General features: G+C 41.4%; 1 protein-coding gene across 1 annotated transcript in view; it reads right to left on the reverse strand.

The window, feature by feature from the left end:
* FGF19 (fibroblast growth factor 19) overlaps positions 1-20,464 on the reverse strand; it is a 33,989-nt gene extending 13,525 nt beyond the window's left edge. The window contains exons 1-2 of the mRNA XM_009286690.1: positions 20,371-20,464; positions 13,750-13,928 (exon numbers count right to left, since the gene is read on the reverse strand). Of these exons, the coding sequence (XP_009284965.1) occupies positions 13,750-13,928; positions 20,371-20,464 (273 nt within the window). The remainder of the gene's footprint in view (positions 1-13,749; positions 13,929-20,370) is intronic.
* Between the last annotated feature and the right edge of the window lie 1,960 nt (positions 20,465-22,424).

The raw sequence follows: 22,424 nt of genomic DNA on the forward strand, positions 1-22,424 counted from the left end.
GCTGTGTCGCTAGATGGAGCCTGGCGCCTGGGATGCGGGCTGGCCTCGCCGTGGGGGAGCTGCTGCCTCGGGGGGCTCTCGGGGGGCTCTCCAGCGCCTGTTCGTCCCCATTTGTACAAAGAGATTGGGGGAGAAAAAAGCGTGTGTAGTCAAAGGGCATTGCCCCCAGCCAGCGGCCCCATCTAAGCATCGAACAGATTTTTTTTTCCGTTCTGTGCGTGGACTTTTTCCACGCAGGCTCCTCCGCGGGAGCTCACTCGGCGAGTGCGCCAGGAGAGACGGAAAGGAGCAGGCACGCGTATTTTGGTTTGTTCCACCGTTTTTGTATCTCAAGGGCACTTTAGGGGATTGCTGCTGACTTTTCTGCTGTCCATCCAAACTGAGCATTAAAGGAATTTTCTTAGATCTCAAGAGAGCAAATGGGTACCGATGGGATTTCATAAAGAAAAAAAATCCTTTCCCCACAGGACACATTAAATAACAATTAAGAAAAACATAATCCCCTGCCCCCAGCAACTTCTCCGAAACGACAAAGTTTCGGTCAGCTTCCACATGCTGTTTTTATATTTTGCTACCTGTTTACTTTCATCCTTTCGTCTGTACACTTGCATCTCCCTCCTGTAAACACTCACACAAAGAACTTTTCTTTATGAGCAATCTTAGCTCAGTGAGGCTGTGCACATAGACAAGGTCATACAAAAATACGGAGTCTTGTAGGATGGTGGCCTGCACTTGTATAAACGCTTACACTTATTATCATGTGTAGCTTATGGTACCGAAGTTAATCACATCGATCAATCAGTGTTTGAGTGATCAGGGCCTTGCATCACAAGCTCCCTGGAGCAAGGGATTGTATGTCACCAACCATTTCAAAAGCAACTACTGATTTTGACTGCTTTTGGATTTTTTTTGATGGTCAGCTTGAGACACCCAAAAAGGAGCGCAGTTTTCTCTGTGTGGCTGATGAATAATTAATAAAAATCAGGACCACTTCACTTTCAGGTGTCTCTTGCTTCATCCTCCAAATCACGGCCTGATTTGAGAAATTCTGGCCCTTCAAACATCACACAAGTTCACAATATTATAAACCCAGTAAATAATACTAAGGCATCCGAGACCCTCATTTTTTTTCCTCTGCAAAACTCTGCCATGTTATTACATGACTGCTACAAAGGCGGTTCACTGCCCTGCAACCCTGGGCCCCACAGCAGTTGTGCATGTAACTCATCCTGGCTACATATGCATTCTTCAAGGTATTGAGCACCCACTACGCACACAGAGGTTATGGTCTGAAATGAATCTGAAAGGCCTTTTTAGTTCATTTTGTTGCGCACCTCAGTGAATAGAAACTATTTTATGATTACTATTTCCGCGATACTATAGTGTGAATAATATTGACGATTGTAAGTATTATTTTTCTCCATGAAGAAATCAAACTTCTCTCAAGCGGTAAGGAATTGATGCTTGCAACTTGTTTATTCATTTTTATCGTATTATTATTCCCTTGTGAAGATCAAAAATTGAGGCAGAAAGGGCAAATCATTTGCACTAAATGATATTTCAAATCAGTGAAAAAGCTGGCTATAAGTGAGAATTTGCTAACAATTGTTGGAGAGCTTTTAAAAATTATTTTCATTGTTACTGTTGCTGATGTTATGTGGACTGATGTTTAAAGGTTCATATCAAATCCAATTAAAATGAAAATGAAGCACTTCACTCATTTTTTGGAACGGCCTCTCTTGTTATAGGAAGCTTCCAATCTAAATAATTTTTTCAAGTTCCTCTGTAGTCAGTGACAGAGGTAAGTGCCTCCAAGTACTTATCTGGACTGGATAGTATCAATCCTATCTCAAAACAGCTGTTTAAGAGATATGGGTTAAATAATCTCTGGAAGTGCTTATTTCTTTATTGGCTCTGGAAAAAAAGCCTAGATGATTAACCCAGATTAAATACCTTATTTTTAGCTAGAGCTACATGAGCTAATGAATCTCACTGTTTTCAAAATATGAGAGTTGCAACATGTGATTTTCATCTCAGTTCCTATCTGTGTCACTGAACTTTATCATTTATTTGCATCTTTTTACCAAAGTTCAATAGAAAGACACATGTCTTCACATGTTTCTACAAATGTATTGCAGAAAAAATTATTTGCAGAACAAATGTGTTATGGGGTAAATCACACCACCACTTCCAGTGCTGGACCTGCTCCCCGTATAAACAGAGCCTTCAACAAGGAAACCTGGTAGTGTAGGGGTTTTTGCTTTTATGGGGATAGGAAAAAAAAAGCCCATGAGGAAAGTCTTGTAGAATAAAAATACCTCCTGACCAAATAGTACACAACTGCAAAAGCATTTTCACCTGTTGTAATGAATCATTTATTCCCACTGCACTTTTCAATGTCCCTATGTAATTTCTGCAGAACAAGAACTTCAGCTTTCTGTAACACTAAAGCTGAACCAAATGTATTTTGGAAGAACATAACTATCTATATTTGAAAGTCAAACACCCAGAGATCCTGGAACATGCCAAAAAGGTAACAGTTGTTTGCCTTTGCCTAACTAGGCAATAACATCATTGGAACCAACTGAAATGAAACCAAGGAAGATGGCCACAAACAATGATCAGAAATAGGGCATGAAGCCACCCATGAGTAGAAGGTGGTCAGAGCAGTCTACCTTGTGGTGGAGACCAAAGGAAAAACTACATAGGTGAGTCACTTGAGGCTGATTGAGGGTCAAAATGTGGTGAACTAGATGTGTCTAGGATGAAGAGACATCTGCTCCAAAGTAGAATAACTTCAGAATATCTACAGAACTTCATGGTGAAAACTTTGGGTATGTAAGTCATTGCAGAAAGAGGAAAATAGTACAGAAACTTTGAAGACTTTTTACTTCCTTTGGGGTATCTTTGGGATCTCCCGCAGATTTAGGAGTAGGCATTACATGAATGTGATTCAATATTACTTTTGAGAAGAGATTTGTAAGTCTTTTCCCCTCTTCTCTGAAGTCGGAAGTGGAGGAATTAGAGAGGCTGTAAATACTCCGAGGGAAGCCAGGTCCCAAGCAGAGCTAGAGATGGTAGTGCTAATTCCTTTGGTTTCTGATTTCTGCTGTAGTTCCTGCATGTCATCCCAGAAGTGACAGCAAAAAGAAAGCCTTTATTTCCCCCGTGGCAGAGGGCCAGCAGAACAGCCCAGTCCTTTCTCTTGCTTCTGGTAGAGATGAGTATGTCAGGCAAATGAGGGAAGGCAGAAGTGAAGACATAGTACACTGCGATATGCGGTTATTCGAGCACGGGGTTGTTCTATAAAGAGCCTTATCAGCACAGCACAAGTTAAAAAACCTGCCTAAGAAGGAGAGGTTACTCCACCATATGTCAAGGACTGCTCTGCTTCCCAGCTGCTTCTGCAATCCAAGAGGCATAAAGGTGACAATATTTCTCCCTGGGCTGTGAATGAGGGCAGAACTGAGATTCCACAGCTCCCGCTGCGTGCGCCCACTGGCAGGATGTCATACAACGGGACGAGCATTCATGGAGGCTCTCCCCAGATAGTAACATAATATAATAGTCCCCAGTGAATTAGTAGGATCCAAATGCATCAGATACTTAAAGATTTTTCAAATGATCAACTTCCGGAGGGATTCCTCTTCTAAAACTGCTCTGCTAAAGAAAGTCAATGCGCTGGAGAGATCGTTGCTACTGTAATTCATAGTTGCATGTGTTACCGCTCGTTCTTTCCAATGAACACAGCCAGACAACTAATTTCAAATATCTCTCACCATTCTGTTATCTAATGCTTTCTTAACTATTGCTATCAGTCAATTCATTCCTGAGAGCAATACTTAGCCTGGAATTGACTTAAAGCTTTCACGGTCAAATGACATCTTCTGATGAAGTCTACTCTAAAGCTCACAAAAGTCTCAACAGCTTCAAATGGCCTAAATGCATTTTTTCCTCACTGTAAATCATTATTTCATGCTTTGGAAATACTTAATCCACCCCATCTTTTCTGTGTGCTATGAAATCTTTTATAATTCTGATATAGAAGAAGGCTTATTGACTTTCTGGGAACATATTTGGTACAGTGCTCTCCAGCACCTTATTTACACTAAATCAACAAAATTTTGAAAATGTAGGCACATAATCTAAACACTTAATTTAATCAAAATATTTCAGTACCCAAGGCAATTGTAATCTGGCCTCTTTACAAAGGCTGAGATCCTCATTTTTTCTTACTTTTGTTTTGGACTTACCTTAACACAGAAATGTGCAATGTTGCTGGATTATTATGGATGGTGATTTCTTCAAAATAACCTTGCGCCATGATTTTTTTTTTGAGCAAACCTGCATCCCACAGCAGAAATGAATACTTGCAAGTTTCTTTGCCAGTAGGTTACATTTTCATTTCTAGCTTGACCCAGGGAGCAATGCCCCTGGACTTCGTTTATGCAATGTGTTTGTGAAAACCATGAGAAAGTCCCTAGCTTTTTCAGAAAAGAGTAATTCTAGACCTCTAGCTTCTCAGTCAAAAGTGGCATCCATAGAGCACTTACCTGTACTCTCTTCTTGTCAGTGGCTAAATAATGTTGCCTTTATGACAAGTTCCAACTCCATCAGAAATATTTTCCTTTAATAGACAGGTAATGGGCCAGTAGAAGAAGAAGATACATTACAAAAAGAAGGAAACAGGTTTGCTACCAAAGTATTGCTTCAAACTCACAAGAGTGTGTACTCAGAGCTGTGCTCCTGTTCAAATACATCCAAAGCCCAGAATTAATCAGGTGATCCTATTCAGTCTGATACAGCGACAATTCCCACAAAATCAGTCCTAAAGGGCGCAGTAGGAAGCCGAGATGTGCAAGGACTTCAGGAAAGAGACCGATACAGGCGCATTAAACCAAACTTGACCCTGGAGCAATTTCACTAAGTTATACCTGGGATGAATTTGTTCCATAAAGGTCTAACTTCATTTCACTGGAGGTGCAAAATTGTTTTCTTTGTTAACAAGGACACTGAGCCAGGGGGTCTGAGGTGGTGATTTTTGGAAGTCAGAAGAAAGAAGGGGTGGGGGGTGAAAGGGGTTTAGCTATGTCTGTCTGTTTGGTGAGGCACTGATTTCCCCCCTTCTCCTGAAGTCAGGCCTCCTATGTATCAGGGAATGTGATTATAACTCTGCTTAAAGACAGACGTTTTCTCCATGCCTCAAAAGCACCTATAATAATAATCCTGATTTGTTGTAAAATTGATACCACAAAGTCTTTGAGTGGTGAAGATGATAACAAGTTATAGCACTAACAGTATCTGGTAGGCTTATGGCCATCTAAGTGGTATTTTAGCTAGAATCTGTTAGGCTTGACTGAGAACCGATGGGAGAATTGTTACGGCTTATGTGATGCTGAGGATCAGACTACCCTACAGCTGTCCCTGATGGCCCATAAAGGTAAGATGCCTTTGAGATGTTCATCTGAGGCTTTATATCATGTAAAATTTACACACTGCGGCTGTCTCAGGAGGATGATCCCACGCAACCGAGTCACAGAGTCAGTGGAGCAAACATATATGTAAGCAGTTGTGTTAACAAAGAGCTAGGCTTCCTCCTAGCTGCTGTCGGCTCAAACTACTTGCTAGGCTTGCCTTTGTGCTTTCTTAGGGAAGGTTTGAGGGGTCTGAACTGCTGCAGAGCAAGAGACCTACATTCTTTATTTGCTAGACTGACGTTAAATCACTGTTGTATTCTGCTAAAAGTTGTGGCAGGTTTCTAGTCCAGCCATGGATTGATGAAGCTGGCACTGCTTTTTTTCTATGAGAATCCTGCACTTGCCAATGTATACGTAAGATCTGCAGATATTTGGCACAGTGGGTCTCTTGGAGGACAGAGGTGGAGAAGTGCCTGGCTTCAGATTGTCTTTATACAGGTTAGTTCCAGATTGCTCAGTCCTGTTGAGACTGAAGGATGTGAAAGGTAAGAATTACACATGTCTGGGGAGCTTCTGCTTATATTCCACTGTAGGTAGCTGTGGGGGTTTTGGATCTGAGCTTCAAACACTTGACCAAGGTCAGATAAAAGGAGTCTGAGGTCTGTGCTGAACACATTACAACAATTTACCATGTTGTGGAGTAAAAGAGGTAGAAAAGGAGTTAAGGAAGCCAGCTAAGACTTACAGTTTTCTTGCTGCCTATTATTTCATGCTACATTCTGCTGCTTATCATTACTAGGAATTGCAAGTCACCAACAGAACTGGATAAACTGTTCAAGAGATGTAAATGATTAGTGAATGCACGTGAACGTTGTGTCAAAGTGTCACTTCAGTCCACAAGTGCTTATTCACCTACTGTCATCACTTTCAATTATTATGATATTGCAGGAAGGACTCTTACTGAAATGATGAAGCCCTTTATGAAACTGTTCTGAACAAATGTAAACTTTAAGAAGTACAGTTTCCTGATGGCATAATTGAAGGCTGTTAGGAATATTTTGCACACGGCCATATCCTCAGCTTCTGGAAAGCAAAGTGATTCAGCTGAATCGATAGAAGTCTACCTTTTACCCCAGCCCATATCCTGGGCTTAAAACCATGGAAAAATATTTTAGAAGAAATAAAATTCTGGTGCAATTCCTTCAAAATCTGTTTAGTAGGCGGAGTTACTTTACCTGGATTTTAAAAAGTATGATGATATCTTCCCTCCCTCTTCACAAGACACGCAGACTCAATCCTTAATATAGGTGACAGTCATATAGAAAGTTTTTACAGTGGCTTTGTTCAAGAGGCAAGAGATGAAGGTTATTAATAACTGTTCTTCCACTTGGAAGTCAGAAGAAATACTTTTTTGCTGAAAGGAAGCCTATACCATAGCTGTGGAGTAGCTGCACGGTTTACCATGAATTGGGAAACTGAGTAACTTTCTCTGATGTTCCTTGTTGCAGCTTCTTAACTAGTCACATTTGCTACCACGAAACATGGCTGTGGGACATTTGGGGTCAAGAATTGAAGGGCAAAGGTTACTGAAGCATCCTGCCAATGCAGCTAAAATTGACCTTTACTTGACAAAGCAGAAGTAACGTGGGATCTAAAAGAATGGTATTCAAATAGCCAGTCCATCCAAAACATTGCATTTGGATTGATCCTAATCAGCCATAATTTCCTAGTTTAATGGCCAATTAAAAGGCCATTTGAAAGTAAGAGAAGCAGAACAAATCAGCATGGAAAAAACCTGGATGGTCTTTAGAAAGTAATTCAAGTTTACTTAGGTTTTACACATCTGACTAGTGAGAAAACGAGTAGGTAATGGATGTCTTACTCCAAAAGTAATTCAGATTCATTAAATAACTTGTTTCAGTATGAGATAAAATCTGAAGCATCGCTGAAAAGTGAAGTAAAATACCTGCATTAAACCAAGGGATTTATCTATATAAATGTCATAGCAAATATTAAACGAAATGTAAAATCCGCCACTATCTGGCTGTTGTGTATGTTATGTACCTTGACCTGATGTAAGAAGCAGAATTATACTCAGTATTTCTTTCATGTGTATTTACAGCTGTGATCAGACATATAATGGTCAGAAGGATTCTAATTTACCATCTTCAAACCCAAAATGTTTTTATTTTAAACACATCTTCAATTTTTTTTCATTTTCTTGGAAACAAAGTTCCTTAAACGTTATGGGCCAAAAGTGAGAGCCAAATTACCTCTGGTTCTTTCATGGCTGGGAGGTACAAGGAAGATCCTTGCATGACAAGAGGCAGGGACACCTCAGTTCTTGAAGTGAACAAAGCAGACCAAAGTGCTGAGGATGAAGAAGTGGAGTCATGGTGTGTCTCTCATATGCATCTGTCTCAAGTTCACATACTCTTGAATATGGATCTATTGATTTAGGCACTCATTTTGCAAAGGGAATTGTAAAGATAGGCCCCCCGCAACTAATTCCAAATTTAATCTGTTTCAGAAGATTTCCAGAGTGGGGCAGGAGTCCCGCTCATAGCTCTACGTGGGGCACCAAGGTTTCGTTCAATAGTGAAGGCTCCCTGAGACCTATATATCACTCTTTATCAGAGGTCTCTAGCAGATAAAGACTGCAACAAAACAGCTACCGATCTCTGTTACTGTAGCCTCACTCTGCAGAAGAGCTGCTATTGCTGGGCAATAGACGTCCCTTTTGCCATTCTATTGACTAATAGGTCGCATACTGCCATCAGTGTGATCTGGATCCAGTTAAGCAGATGTGTCATTGATTGTATAATATTGTAGAAGGAACTAACCAATACTAATGAAATAAAGAGCAACAGAACTATAAATGGACCCTACACAAACCCTTCCTATTTATGGCCTCAGTGGCAATACCAGTATCCCATTCTCAAAAGACAGTAATCCCCAAATGTACCTTTTCCTCCAACACGCACACACAAACAGCAATGACAACCCTTTGCACTGTCATGGCAAATAGCAGTGATATAAAAAATCATTGATTAACCGTTCACCCCTCACACTAACTGCCTGACTTACATTTCCTGCATTTTAACTCTCGATTTGCTGAGAAAGGTAGTGACGGACATATCAACTACAGCTTTTGCTGGCAATTTATAACCTTTGCTACCTAAGTTCCTTCTGCACTGTCATTAGGCAAGATTTTCCAGTTATGATGTCTAGTCACCACTTTGCACTGAAACAAGTCTTACGATTTGGTTAGTGCGGTGGTTCGTCATGGGCAGTTTGTATTTCAGTCTGACTTCACCATATGCTACTGAATAATAATAACAATAACAATCATCATCATCATCATCATCATCAGTTAACATTCAGAACAATACTGTTAATACTTTGTTAAGAAAAGGAGCTAAGGTCCAATTCTGCCTTCCATGGAAAAAATTCATTTACTCCAGCGGGAACAGTCAGACATTTGGCAAAAAATTCTTGGTAGTAAATTATTAGAGTATCAATTAATATTTATAGTTTAGGCCTGTTGAGGCCTCATAAGAGTGGAGGCTCCATTTTGCCTCACATTTTATGTGCATGCACAAATAAGCAATGACGTACTGTTTTCCCTTCTGATTCCTAGCATAATGATGCACATACAATGAGTGGATTTTACAGTCTCCCAGCCTGTACATTTATTCCTAGAGAGTTTTGCTCGTGTTACAGATGTGAACATGCATGGCTACAGCTTTTCCAGTTTTAGATCAATGAGCCACACAGCAAAGAGCATCGAGTTGGCAGGTCCTCTGCATTCATCCGAATGAAATGAAAGGGAGCTCAGTTCTTGGCTCCAGTTTTCTGTCACTGCATTGTCATTCAACAAAACGGACCAAAGAGAAAAGCGATCAATCCATAAACTCGTGAAGCCTCAGTCTCCAGCTGTCATCAGCTTTGAGCTCCCTCCACTGATCTTATCTGTTGCAGAGTAATTGAAAGTAATTTGTTTTGGTTGAAAGTAATTTGTTTTGGAGAGTAATTAGATTATCTCTTGGGGGGCTTCCTACCTGGTGACCCAGTGTTTCTCCTTGGCTTGCTGCTCATTAACATCAATTACCATAGAGACACTCTTCAAAGGAAGGCTTGCACTGCCCAGGGTGGGGAACCTATTAAGAAATATGCTTCTCATTCCTGCTAGGAGATAATAAACCTTCTGATGTCAAACAATTATTTGTGGGTCAGACACATATGGTCCCACTGGGGCTTAAGCCTTTCATTTGCCATCCAGTGTGAAATGCTTAGTAATTAGGAAATGAGCCAGGTCTTTCTATAACGGTGTATATTAAAGTGAATGTAACAGGCTCAAGCAAACAGCTACGTAACATTTGTGAGCATTTACTAACACTGCCAAAGCGGTAAGGTGCACTGGTAGGCAGGCTACTCTGGAAAAATAGAGACACGTATTCCACACTTGCAGAGGTACTGGGACGGCAAACGAAATACATCTCTGTAGGGGAAAGTGCAGAGAGGCTCAAAAGTTCATGCTTTGACTCTTGTCCCCAGAATCAACTCTTTTTAACTGAGACAATTAATATGGTTATGTATATGACGCAGCACTGATAAGCATCACAATAATAACCAGTATCTATTTTTTTCTGTAATCATGTGAGCTCTAGATGAGTCATTGCCTGACTGTGACATTTACTGGTAGTGATTACATCATTACTACTATGCCATCCTACACAATATCACAAAATAAACAAGAACCATAATGATCCACCTTTTGAACCACGTCTCTTTTTTAGGCACGGCAAATCTGAACAATAAATTGCCCCGGTTCTGCATTAATTTACAAACGTTCAGTCTAAAATTTCCCCCCGTTACATCTGATCTTTGTGCTGCTCGGGCAGTAGAAAAAGGTTATGGAGGGAGCAGAAACGGCCTTTAAAGGTAAGGTTTGGTTGTGGGGGCTTCGCTGGCTGCGTAGAGGTCCTAGCGTCACTTAAAAGGGTGCAGGATGAGCTGGGGTTGACCACGGGGAAGCTGGGGGAAAAAACATGGTGAAAATGTCCTCGTTCTGCAGCTGTTGACGGCTACCTGCAGCTGTCCTGGTCCCTAGGGAGAGGAGTATAAGGAGCGGGACAGCCCGAGAGTCTGTCCCCCCACACTGAAAGGAAATCATCACCAGTGCTTGTAGTCGTCAAAACCCACCCTGTTAGGTGATACTGGCTCTCACGTTTTAAATAGGTGCCACAAGCCCTTTAAATCTCTTTTCTGAAGAGCTGCTAAATGCTAACATCTGAAGTAAATAACTGCCTTTTTTTTTTTTTTTCATTTGTCTTGTTTGGGTAATTAGGTCATTATATCTGAAAGTGATTGTTTTATGCGTGCCAAGAGTGAATAATGAAGACCTTTGATGAATCCAGTGAGCGGCATGTAAATGTGGGGAAGGAATGCAGAGGCAAATGAATGACCTTTCTGAAACAGAATTTCTCCCTGCACCACCATTTTTATCCGCATTAAAGTCAGTTAATGCGTTTACTTTTTCCTGCTGTGTATATTCTAGTTGATGCCTCAATGCTTCCTTTTCCTAATAAAATGCACATTGTTCAAAGTGCTTGCAACGTTCTTTAAATAGGCTACTGTGGGCCTGTTTATGAGCCAGCCAGCGGCTGCTCATATAGAGCTAAACATTTCCTCTTCCCATAGTTTTCAAGGAGTGCTTAGAACTTAAATATTTTTTCAGACTGCGTTTATATGATTTTGATATTAATGCTGAGCTATGGATGATCTTTAGCCACCTCCCCAGCCCCTAAAAATTAAGTTAAATGAAAGTAAACTAGTTTTATTACCCATGATGTTGTTAGTTAAAAAATAAAAGACAAGGACGAGCAATGGAAAATAAATAACCTTTTGTTTTTCAGGACTGATCTGCACAGGAAAGGGCGGATCGACTGCTTCCACTTAGCTGCTCATGTGAGCAAGTACAGGACGTTACTCTACAGCCCGCTGAAACCAGATCGATTCCATGGCACTCACATCATAAATCACACTGAATAAAGCAAAGAAACTGGAAATATCATGAGAAGACTGGCAATGATTTTGTTTCGCAGGCCTTTCCTTCGAGCCCAGGGTGGAGGAGAGCTGCTTGTGCCTGTGAGCATCTTTGCCAGCGTGCACTGATACTGGTGCAAGGGTACTCGGCAGAGGGAGGGTGCCCTGACCCTTGCAATGTGGCCGGTGACCTTGTAATCCTGTCTCACATCTGCTGGCTGCCAGTGGGAAATAAAATTCAGTCCTTCAGCAGCACGGCTGGTTGTGAGAGTGAGGATGCCACAGGAAAATTAAGGTATCCTGAAGAGGGAAGCAAACGCGGCTGCCTTGGTCTGGAAGGCTTCATGGTAGGGAAGAGGAGCAGGTGGCTGAATGCATTTTATCTGACATGTGTACTTTGCAGGTGTACTTTCTGCTTGCAGCTGCACACATCTGTATACACTACCTTCCATTAACTGGCTACGGTGATTTAGAAGAAAATGAGTTCAAATCACTAGATTTTTTTTTTCGGTGTGTGGTATGTCAGTAGAAAAAGGGTCTGTTTATGGCAGCATTTTAGCTTAAGTCAGGATAAATGGTTTGAAGGAAATCTGATTTCCTTCCTTGCTGAGCTTCTGTTTGCTTTCTGGAGTAAGTGGTATCAGAGCATGTGGACCGAATTGACTTTGGATTAAACTAAACCTGAATATGTGCTCAGTGAAGTCCCCTGACGTGCTGTTAACTGCTAATGGCCGTTCAGTCCACGGGACCAGATTAGAACTTGCCTGAAGCAACCCCCTTGAACTGTGTCCAGTGTGGATGCTTAGGTCCTCAGCACCTAGGGACGATTTTGGGACAATTCATGATACTCATACCATCTTTTGTTTTCTTAAATAAATATTTTTTTTCTGTGCATGACAGACAGCAGGTCCAGTAATTCCAAATCTTGACATGGCGTCTGATAAACTCTACTACAGATTTAATTTATTTGCTCAGTGGAAAACATGGTAATGTTTTATTATGCACTTTAGATGCTTTGCCTCTGTCCAATTCACTGCCCTGCCAGCTTAGACTGATGAAGTGAAGAGTGTGAACCCAACTGTGGTGAATTCTTGCACCTGAGCTTTTATATCAGTCTGCCTGCTCTTGGTGTGGGCTGATCTCTGTTTACAAGGTGATTTCTAGCTCTTTGTTCTCAGGTTTCTGAAGTGTATGTCTAAGGAATTATGGAGGGGATTATCATCGACTTCTTATTTACTTGTGGGAAAGCTACCAAGGTAGCTAGGCAAAGCAGGCTGCTAGATAAAAAAAACTAAATGTGGATCAAAAGGAATGAAGTCTGTGGCAAAAAAACTGAATTTCCTCTTGGGAAAATGCCAGTTTTCCCAGCCAAAACATTGCAAATTGTACAAAGTCATAATAGGGAAATGAGGCAGGTCACATATCTCAGAAATCTTGTGGGCAGATGCTCCTGTTTACAGCTGGCTTACAGTTTTGAGATTTTTCCGGGACTATAGAAGACAGAATCAGAGTTTAAAGAATGAACCTCCTATCTGGAATGCAATACAGCAAGTAGGAGCTAATTCTGAAATGAATTTCTCATCCATGGGATCACAGGACAAGATACTTTCTTAATGGTTTTGTTAAACAATGCGACTCGTGGGTCTTAAATCTCCTGTCTACAGAAAACCTATGTCCCTTCTTGATTCTCTGCCACAGTAAGAGAGGAAAAGATGGATAAAGTGACAAGGAGGTATCCATTTGTATTTTTTATTCCACTGAATGTGTTACAAATGTAATTGCCAAATCATTTTCTGTGAACACTATAGAGGAGAAGTATTGTTCGTTTGGATGGTTGATCAGGAATGATTTAGAAGCAAACTCTGAGTCATTTTTAAATGCGTAGGTTACTCGCCCGAGGCGCAGAAATGCCAGGGTATGAATTAGGGAGCCACTCGCCCAGAAGGGTAGGAAATACCATGCATGTGCACGTCCTAAATACAGAAAGTTCAACAGGTTTTCTTTTTGAAACAGCTAGCAGTCACCATCCTAGATTCGTACTAGAAAGTGTCCACTGGTTACTGTTTGTATGAGTAATCAGCTGAATAGCTGATCACGGTTAATTAATTAATAAAAGTAATCATCTCTTAGTGGGCAATTTACAAAGTCCCATTTGTCACTGTCATGGAACATTCAACCATCCTGAGCTAAGAGGTGACTTCTTCAGTTCCAGAAGTCAAAGTAACCCAATTACAAAATACCAAATGCAGTTGTGAGGGGTTTATCAGCTCACGTTTCCCCTTACCCCGAGATTTGAGTGCTGCCCTTCCAACATTTCCAGTTTACGACCACAGATTTTGCCCACTATATCCCTTGGCGGCTTTGCTGAGTCTGCCTTTTCCCACTTGATGCTGCTGCATAATCCCATTCGATCCCCCATATGAACAGCAGGGCTGTGAGGGATCCTAGGGACATTAACAACTCCTAGCAGAAGAAAATAAAATGCCAGCACCCTCTTTATTTCACTGACACAACGATCCTGTTCTAGCTGGTTCATTAAAGGGATGTTGCAAGATAGTGATTACAGGGAAAGTTCAGCTGGTTTCCCTTTGAAATACATAAAGGTGGTGTTCAGGTAATGGTTTTGAATGTTAGTTCTTTTGATGTCTGCAGGCTTTACACTTACACATCTGGAAGCCTGCACACCTAGCTATAAACAGACATCGCAGCTATGTTTCACAGCTGGCTTTACAAAAGATCAGCAGGACGCACATCACTTACAAATGCCACTTTTTTCTTTTCCTTTAGCTTGCTTGAAATTGTATGTTGTTAACTTGTTACTTGCTTTGGTGATTGCTTTATTCATTTTCTTTTTACTCACTTTCAAAGAATAAGCAATCTGGCCCCACAGACTTTGCCGTGTTGCCATAGGAATAGCCGGGGCTGGAGACTGGCATTTGTTCTCGGAAGCCGATTCAAGACCTGCTGAGGAGCGTGTGAAGGCTTTGCTATGGTGCCGAGTGCCCCCAGCCCACCATGAAAGAGCTGAGGATATCCTGCCAATCAAAGGAGGTGTGGTGGGATCAGTTCGGACACAAATCTTATTAATTTCAGTCTCTCTAGCCTCGTATTTAATTACCTTTTACTTCTAGATTCAACTTCAGTCCGTATAAGGAGTGACAAAATGTCATTATCATTTAAAAACTGCTTTATGGAAGCAATGTCTATGGAAAATTTCTTAGTGTCACAGCTTAAAAGCGATATGCATGTTCTTACCCAGAAATGGGAATAACCATCATTACTTTTTGAAAGACTTGGCAAAAAATGCCATTGCATTTGAGATACTGTTTGACTTAGAGAGTCGGTCATATCTTCCCAGGTAAGCGCTGTATTGGTCATGCTGCCTGGTGCCAGCTACCTACCTCATGAAAAAGCAGGTTTGGGGCTTTAAGATTGCTATGTTAAACATAAGGGTTTGCTACTTAGGACATAAACCCAAGGATTTTCCAAATTCAGTTTCCCTACTTTCCAATTTGGTCTCATGTTGAGCTATTGGAGTTAGGGATTGGATATAACTACAACCACGGTGTTAACATCCTTCAAATATTTCTTTATAACTGGAAGAGTATGTCTGAACAGGCTTGCAAGGACATAAGCATGGCTGGAACGAGTCAGATTTGAAGATGAACTTAGTCCAGGATCCTGCCAATTTGGTAGTGGTTGGCTACAGATAGCTACAAAACAATGAGATAAAAAGGACCGTATAGAATCATTCTTCCACCTCCGGCAATATTTGTTAGAGGGACTTTATGAAATGAAGGTTACAATCTGGATCATTGTACTCAACACCTTATAATGGAAGTAACATTTTGTTTGATGACCGCTGATTACAGCTCTGGTATTTTCAGGGAATAGGAGTTCCAAGACGTCCCTCTTACCCCACAGCAGCTTGGGCAGGGGGACTTGTCCAAAACTACAGAGCTGGCGTGTAACTTTCTTCTGTAAAATCTTTGTGGTATCCTGCCCACTCTTTTGTCTTTATCCTTGTGGCTGCTAATAGTTTTTCATTATGGTTTCAAACAAGGTGCCCAGTGTTAATTATTTACTGATTTCTAGTTTTATTGGCCTTTCCTTGAGCCCTTTTGAAAGCAGGCATTACATTTGCTATCTTTCCTTCTTCTGATACCAAGGCTGGTGCAAGCAGTAAGTTTCATATCCCAGTTAGCAGCTCGATGAGTCCATATCTGAGCTCATTTAAACTCTGATACTCTTTGGTCAATAGCACAGGTAAATATCCTGTGGTTAATTACCCTGTGTCATTTACCCCAGGATAGAAATACCTGTGGTTAATTATCCTGTGGCATTTACCCCAGGATAGAAATAGAAAGAAAATACAATGGATGGACAGTTACACAATTAAAACATTATTTATATAGAGCTTTTAGACCAAACTGGCAAAATGTGTAGTAGCAATTCATCAGCTCATCTCTCGGTGGTACTCAGTTTGGCCTAAAACCTCCATCTAAATAATGCTTTTACTACATCAGTGCCCACCCATTGCATTTTTTTTTTTTAAACAAACACAGAAATGAAGGAATCTCCCATTTTATCCTCTAATTTCTAAAAAGTAGAGAACAAGAAAATGCTGTATCTTAGACAAGACAGGTTTTCAAACAGCCAGTTCCCATCCAAGTCCATCAGTCCTCCCTCCCCTTCTCCTCCCCAGGAACACATTCCTGCAAAACTTTAGTTGAAATCGCTTTGTTATTTTCAGCGTGTTCTGCCAGTTTGCAGCCCATGCCATGACACAGCATTCCTCCCGCTTTGTTTGGGCTGCTACGATTTTGAGCTGACATTTAGCAAAACTGCATTAATGCCTCCCTAAGACAAGACTCCTTGTTGAATGCCGTTGGCTGAAGTTGCAAGTTTTAGGCACAGGCATGAGTGGGGCGTGCAGCCGTGAATCCCAAAAGGGAGTTCCCCCCTTCCTTAGGGGTGTATGGCTTGTTTTGCCATGGAACTCGCCTTGGGCATGGGTTGCACCTCTGAGACAGCCGGATAGAGCAAAATCATTCCTCCTTGGAGAACAGGGACTGCCATTTACCTTGGCATTTCAGGGGGCAGGCAGTGTGGGGAAGACTTTTCCAAACCCTATAAAGGCACTCATCATGTACCCGTGAGAGGCTGAGCGCAGATTTTTTGGACCGAAATGGGTATACGTATCTGGGGGGGCATGCTGGGTGTATTTCCTTTCCAGCATCTCATTTAGGGCTTGACTTCACTGAAGTCGATAGGAGCTTCCCTACTCACTTCAGTAGACCTGAATCAGGGCTGCAATATAAAGTATACTGCAACTATAAAGTATAAAACCGTAAGTGCGTGTTTGTTACTTAGTCAGTGCTGATACATCTTTAAATTAGCAGCAAATGCTCTTTTAAAGCCATCACAGTAAAGGTTTTTCACAACAAACCGTCCACTCTGCCAAAGCAGGCAGCTTTTGCTAATAGAGGCTTATAGGTGTTAGCTGGATAGGTGAACTAAATAGTAAATGTTTGCTTTCTACTTAACGAATGTCTGTCATAGCCCTGCTAAGTAGCCAGAAACAAATTACGTGTGAAACTCAGCATCCCTCTCTCTCTTTCTCTCCTGTGATTGGTATTTGCTTATGCAGCCCAAGTCCTTAATTTAATTAATAGGAATATGCTTATTTTACAAATGGTAACCTTGTAATCTCCTTAGCAGGAAAAAAAAGGAACATTTTTACCACAAGCTATTCTTTGTGGCACATCATTTTATTACCAACATTGTTGTGGCCCTCTATTTATTAAAAACTAAATTAGTCTTTCTGATTATTTCCGTTAACTTACAAGTGGATTTTATTTACAGAAAATAGATGGGAAAGCCACAGAAATATCCTGAAGCTGTGTGTCATTAAATGGACTTCCAAAGTAGCTCAATTTTTTAAGTGCTTATGTCAATTATAAAGTGAATTAACGTTGACTGTTTTTAATATTTTCTTTAACAGAATAATTGAGTGGATTCTCCCCTAGCGTCACTGTTTTGAACAAAGTTGTGAACTGTACACTTCAGTGGCATTTCATAGATTGCCATGAAAGGTAAAAAATTAATAGATGTTAATAGCTAGCAGAGGTATTTTTAAGTATGTATATCTATGTTTATATCTATAGACACAATCACAGAGCTGTGGCTGGGGGGTTTAAAGGTAAAAAATTAATAGATGTTAATAGCTAGCAGAGGTATTTTTAAGTATGTATATCTATGTTTATATCTATAGACACAATCACAGAGCTGTGGCTGTTGTATTTTTTGTGATCCTTCAGCACAGCGTACGTATAAAGAGTGCTGGTTCTGCCTTAAATGTGGATTTATGATTGTCAGTTCATGCACTCTTCCCTTTTATCAAGAATATAGCCTTTAGTGCACTCCCACCACCAACATCAAGAAATATTTTTATTGATGGTCACATGTAAAGGCAATTCTGTTAACGCAGCAGCTCGTACAGGTGAGTGCCCGGCTGTGTCCCTGTGAAATCAGTCGACATCTGTAAAGGTAGTGGAGCTCTCTGCAGAATCAAGAGGACAGAATGTTTGATGCTCCTATGAATAGAAACAGAACAACTTGGCAAGCAGATGCATATTTGCTTCCATATTTTTCTTAATTAACTTTTGGAGAGCGTAAACAATGAACAAATGCAAATTTATACTGCATCATCTTCCAAAACTCGAATGGAAAGAAACCTCAGATTTATGTCACCAGGAGAAGTGGATATGATCGTTTTCAGCCTGCAGCTATGGTACCCAAATGAACACATACAACTTTTTATTAAATGCATATACATTCCTTGTTTCTGCATCTGTTCACCTTTCTGTAAGAGTCACAACAAGGTGATTACGGCAGAATATTTTTGTGACTATTAATCTGTAATTCAGCGTGGGTCATTCGATGACTGCACTGGTAGCCGTATTTATTTTCTGTGATCGTTCTGCAGAAGAGCAAGAACATTTGTTTAAACACTGAGCTTTAAACTAATAACGTAGAATACGCTTCCAAGCACATGCATTCCCTCATTCTGTGAGGTCACTAATTTACACTCACCTGACTTGCAAGCAGAAAGTATCAGGAGATCCTTTTTCCGCCAGTTAAAACCTGAAGAGGTTTTTGTTGATTTTTCAGCCTTTATTCACAAAATATTTTAACTAATCTATTTTTCTGTTCTTCGTTTTGCTGGGTACCTGTGAGTACCAGTAAGCTGAGGCTTAAAGGGTCCAAATAAGGGCTAATGATATGCGCTAATTATTCTACTAAGGCCACCCAGGTATGCATAGGAAGACTTTGTTTAGAATGGTAATTACAGTCAGATTTCTAGTGTGAACATTGCCATTGTGATATTTATTTGATAATAAAAAATGTAAAAGCCCCAGACTGAAATGAAATGTCTCAATTTTTAACCTCAGGAAGTGTTTTGATAGACTTTCAACACGTTAATAATTGTGGTTGTATTTACTCTTTTATTACATATTTTGGACCAAGATGTATTCCAAAATTATAATATTTACTGAACAAGCTCTAGTCTAGTACAGCCTGAGGAACAATCACATGAAGTATCTCATTCCATGAAGTCACATTCTTTGCTATTTACTAATCATTAATCCAAAATATTAACTCCAGGAGTTATTTGCCAAGGCATGAAATAAAATGGTATTTTATGGCTAGAATACCTATTCTATAATTTAAATTTTGTATATATGTGTGTCTATATATTTAAAGGAGCAAAATAAATAACAAGAATTAATTTAAAACAAGTGACTATCTTGGATGTGACTAGTATTACTAGAATAAAGATTTGTGGAAGACGTTAAATTTCTGAACTTCGAGGTCAAAGACTCAGTTTATCTTACTGCGTAATTTCTTAGGTTTCCATTTATAGATCTCACTTCAGCAGTGTTTCTGCATTCAAATTCTTTAAAATACAATCACTATTTAACACAAAGCAATGCGTAGAGATGGACATCTATATAGATATCTTTCTGCCCAAAATACACTTTGCTTAGATTATTCCATCAAGGCATACCTTCTTTGCATGGCATAAGACTATCATAGTTGTATTTATAACTTGCATAGTTCTATAAATACGTAAGTGCTTTTCCTTGAGCATGCTGAAAAACCCTGTGCTGAATTGCCCACACTATAATTGTCAAAACAGATACGATCCAGTGAATCACTCTGATAACATATCAGGGAGCACAAAGGACCTGTTTTTTATGCTTTTCTGTCTGGTAAACAGACACTTGATGGTCTAATTCTGCTTCCATTACGGTTTGTGGCTCATACACCTTGCTCTTCAGACGGATGCTTGTGTTGAACTCTGCTGCCGTAGCTAGGCCATCGCTCGCTGAAAGCTGGTTTGATTACCTCTGCAACCCTCAGACATTCAGGAGAGAAACTGCAAAGGACTGAGGGAAAGGGGATATATGGGTAAAAATAAAATGTAGGCAAGTGAGAAGTTCTGTGCTAACCTGAAAAGGAGTTGAACTTAATGCAGAAGATGAAAACCAAGGGCAGGTACCAACCAGAGCAGTAAGAAAGAATTTTAAACTAAAAAAGGGTAGATTCAGACTAGATATAAGGAAGACATTTTTTACGCTGAGGGTGGTGAAGCACTGGCCCAGGTTGCCCTGAGAGGTGGTGGATGCCCCATCCCTGGAAACATCCAAGGTCAGGTGGGACGGGGCTCTCTGAAATCTAGTAGAATATATCCCTTCCCTGCACACGGCAGGGACGAGAGACTAGATGACCTTTAGAGGTCCCTTCCAACCCAAACTATTCTATGATTCTATGAAAATAACCCCACCCTGACAAGAGTGTAGCAGATAGTCCGTGCATATTAACATCTGCAGGAACGAACCTGAGTCACAGGGTCGGATATAGACACGAGTCGCCCCGGTGTTGGCAGAGTTTGCATCATCGCTGCCAGCCGCAGCAGGCAGGTTGAGGTACATGCTTGGTTAAAGCTCTTTGGCCTTAATGTGATTAATAAGGTCTCAAGAATAAAATCTAACAAAAGATCTCAGGGAAAGGGGAAAAGCATAAAAGGCAGGAGAGAAAGGGAGGGTGGTTGGAGGTAACGCAACTAAGAAATATAAGAAAAGGTGAGTAGAAAATCAAAGCAGGAGTATGAAGGAAAAAGGGAAATGGCAAAACAAGAGGAAAAGGTGTCAAAATGGGATGGCGTGGAAGAAGGAAAGGTGCTGGGTTGAATGGGGGATGTTTCTGGGCAGAAGCAGCCCGCTGTGTGGGAGGAGGAAGCCAGGCACAGGCAGGGCTGCTGGGGAAAGGCAGTGCCCGTCACCCGGCCCCGGCAGAGGAAGGTCAAAAACAAGGGAAAAAGCAACAGAGGTATTTTTTTCTTAGGGGCTGTGGAAAAGCTGTAATAAATTGCAGCCAAAGTTATGGCTGTTGGCGGGTTGGCCCTGCCTAGCCGCGTGGGCATGGCCGCTCCTGGAGGAAGCACCACAGGAGACCTGAGGTCGTCGCACGGCAGTAACCTCCCAGCTGCAACGCTCACGCCCGGGGAAATCAGCCCGCTTATCTCAAACCTCATTTGAAGGAAAGGCATGAACGAAAAGACACTCTGGCTCCAGAGCGAGACCACATGGGTGAGATAGCAACCTAACTGCCTGGGTTAATGTGTAACTCCTCATGGACGAGCTCCCGTTCACAGTAGCATCAGGGTTTCTCGGAGCAGGATTCGGCGTGGAAGGTGAGCACCGGGGAGCTGTAACGTGCCCTTTCCCCACCAGGTAATACAGAGCCACTCTGCTGGTTAGCATTAGACGGGAGGGAGAGGAGAGGGGCACCAAGGCCTGGCAGAGCTGTGGTCCTCACCCCGGATGGTGCCTGGTGGAGGAGCCGAGGCTCTCCCTGCTCTTTCCTGGCTGGGGGGGGCTGCCCCACCGCAGGGCCGGGAGGGGGCTTGCAGATGGGAAATGGCCATGATTGTGCTGGGTTTTGGTGTTGATGGCGGGCATGCGGAGGCACTGGAGCAGCCTTGGCTTGGTGATGAAGAAGCCCTGTGGAGGTCATCCATCCCACTGCGCTGTTCAGCCACGAGTTGCTGTGAGCCAGCCTGGGGCAATCCCCACCCCGGACAGGGATCAGAGCCGGCACCCAGTTACCATCTGGCCAAGTGAAAGAGCTTATAAAAGAGGTTTATCCAACAAAAGCTCCAAAATGTTCCTCATGGATGAGCTCTCAAGCTTGCCGAGCGTCCGTCAGTCAGAGGTGCACAGCTGGACATGTCTTCTAAACTTCTTTAACAAGATTCCCCCAAGGTTGGGGTCTCTCCTGTCTCTAATGGATGCTCATCCTGCAGGTGGTACTCCCTTTATTCTCACCAGCACCCTTAACCTCAATGACATTAAACAGCTGTATTGGCCCCAGCTAGCATTACAAACACTTGTCTTGAAGGCACTGGAAGCAAACAGATGTAGCTGCGAAGATGATGAAAAAGTGTGTAAATAGTAGCTCCCCAGAAACCACAGAGTTTTACCAAGTGGCTTTGACACTTGCCAAATACCTTTAAGCTGATAAAGATCTGATTTGTACTTCAGAGGTAACCTGATTAGCAACCAATTTGAATCTGGAATATGTTAATTGGTACAAACATCACTAAATCACTTTCTTTAACCTATATGAAATAGTGTGAATGAATGATAGCAAAGGTCAACACAGCCTGGGGAGTCACAGAGAACGAGTACTTCTGTACCTACCCACAATAAAATAGTATGATTAGTAATAAAATGTAATAGCATGTACACACACAGAATGACACTAGAAGGTATCCAAGCTCAATCCAGCACTCAGAATTTAAGAAAAACTTAATTAAACCTGCTCATGCAACTAAAAAGTGGTCATGCACCACCTTTTTTGTCAGGAGTCCTGCCCCATTCAGTGCCCGGT

This window comes from Aptenodytes forsteri, unplaced genomic scaffold (genome assembly GCF_000699145.1).
Source record: "Aptenodytes forsteri isolate BGI_AS27 unplaced genomic scaffold, ASM69914v1 Scaffold252, whole genome shotgun sequence".
NCBI classification, from domain to species: Eukaryota; Metazoa; Chordata; class Aves; order Sphenisciformes; family Spheniscidae; genus Aptenodytes; species Aptenodytes forsteri.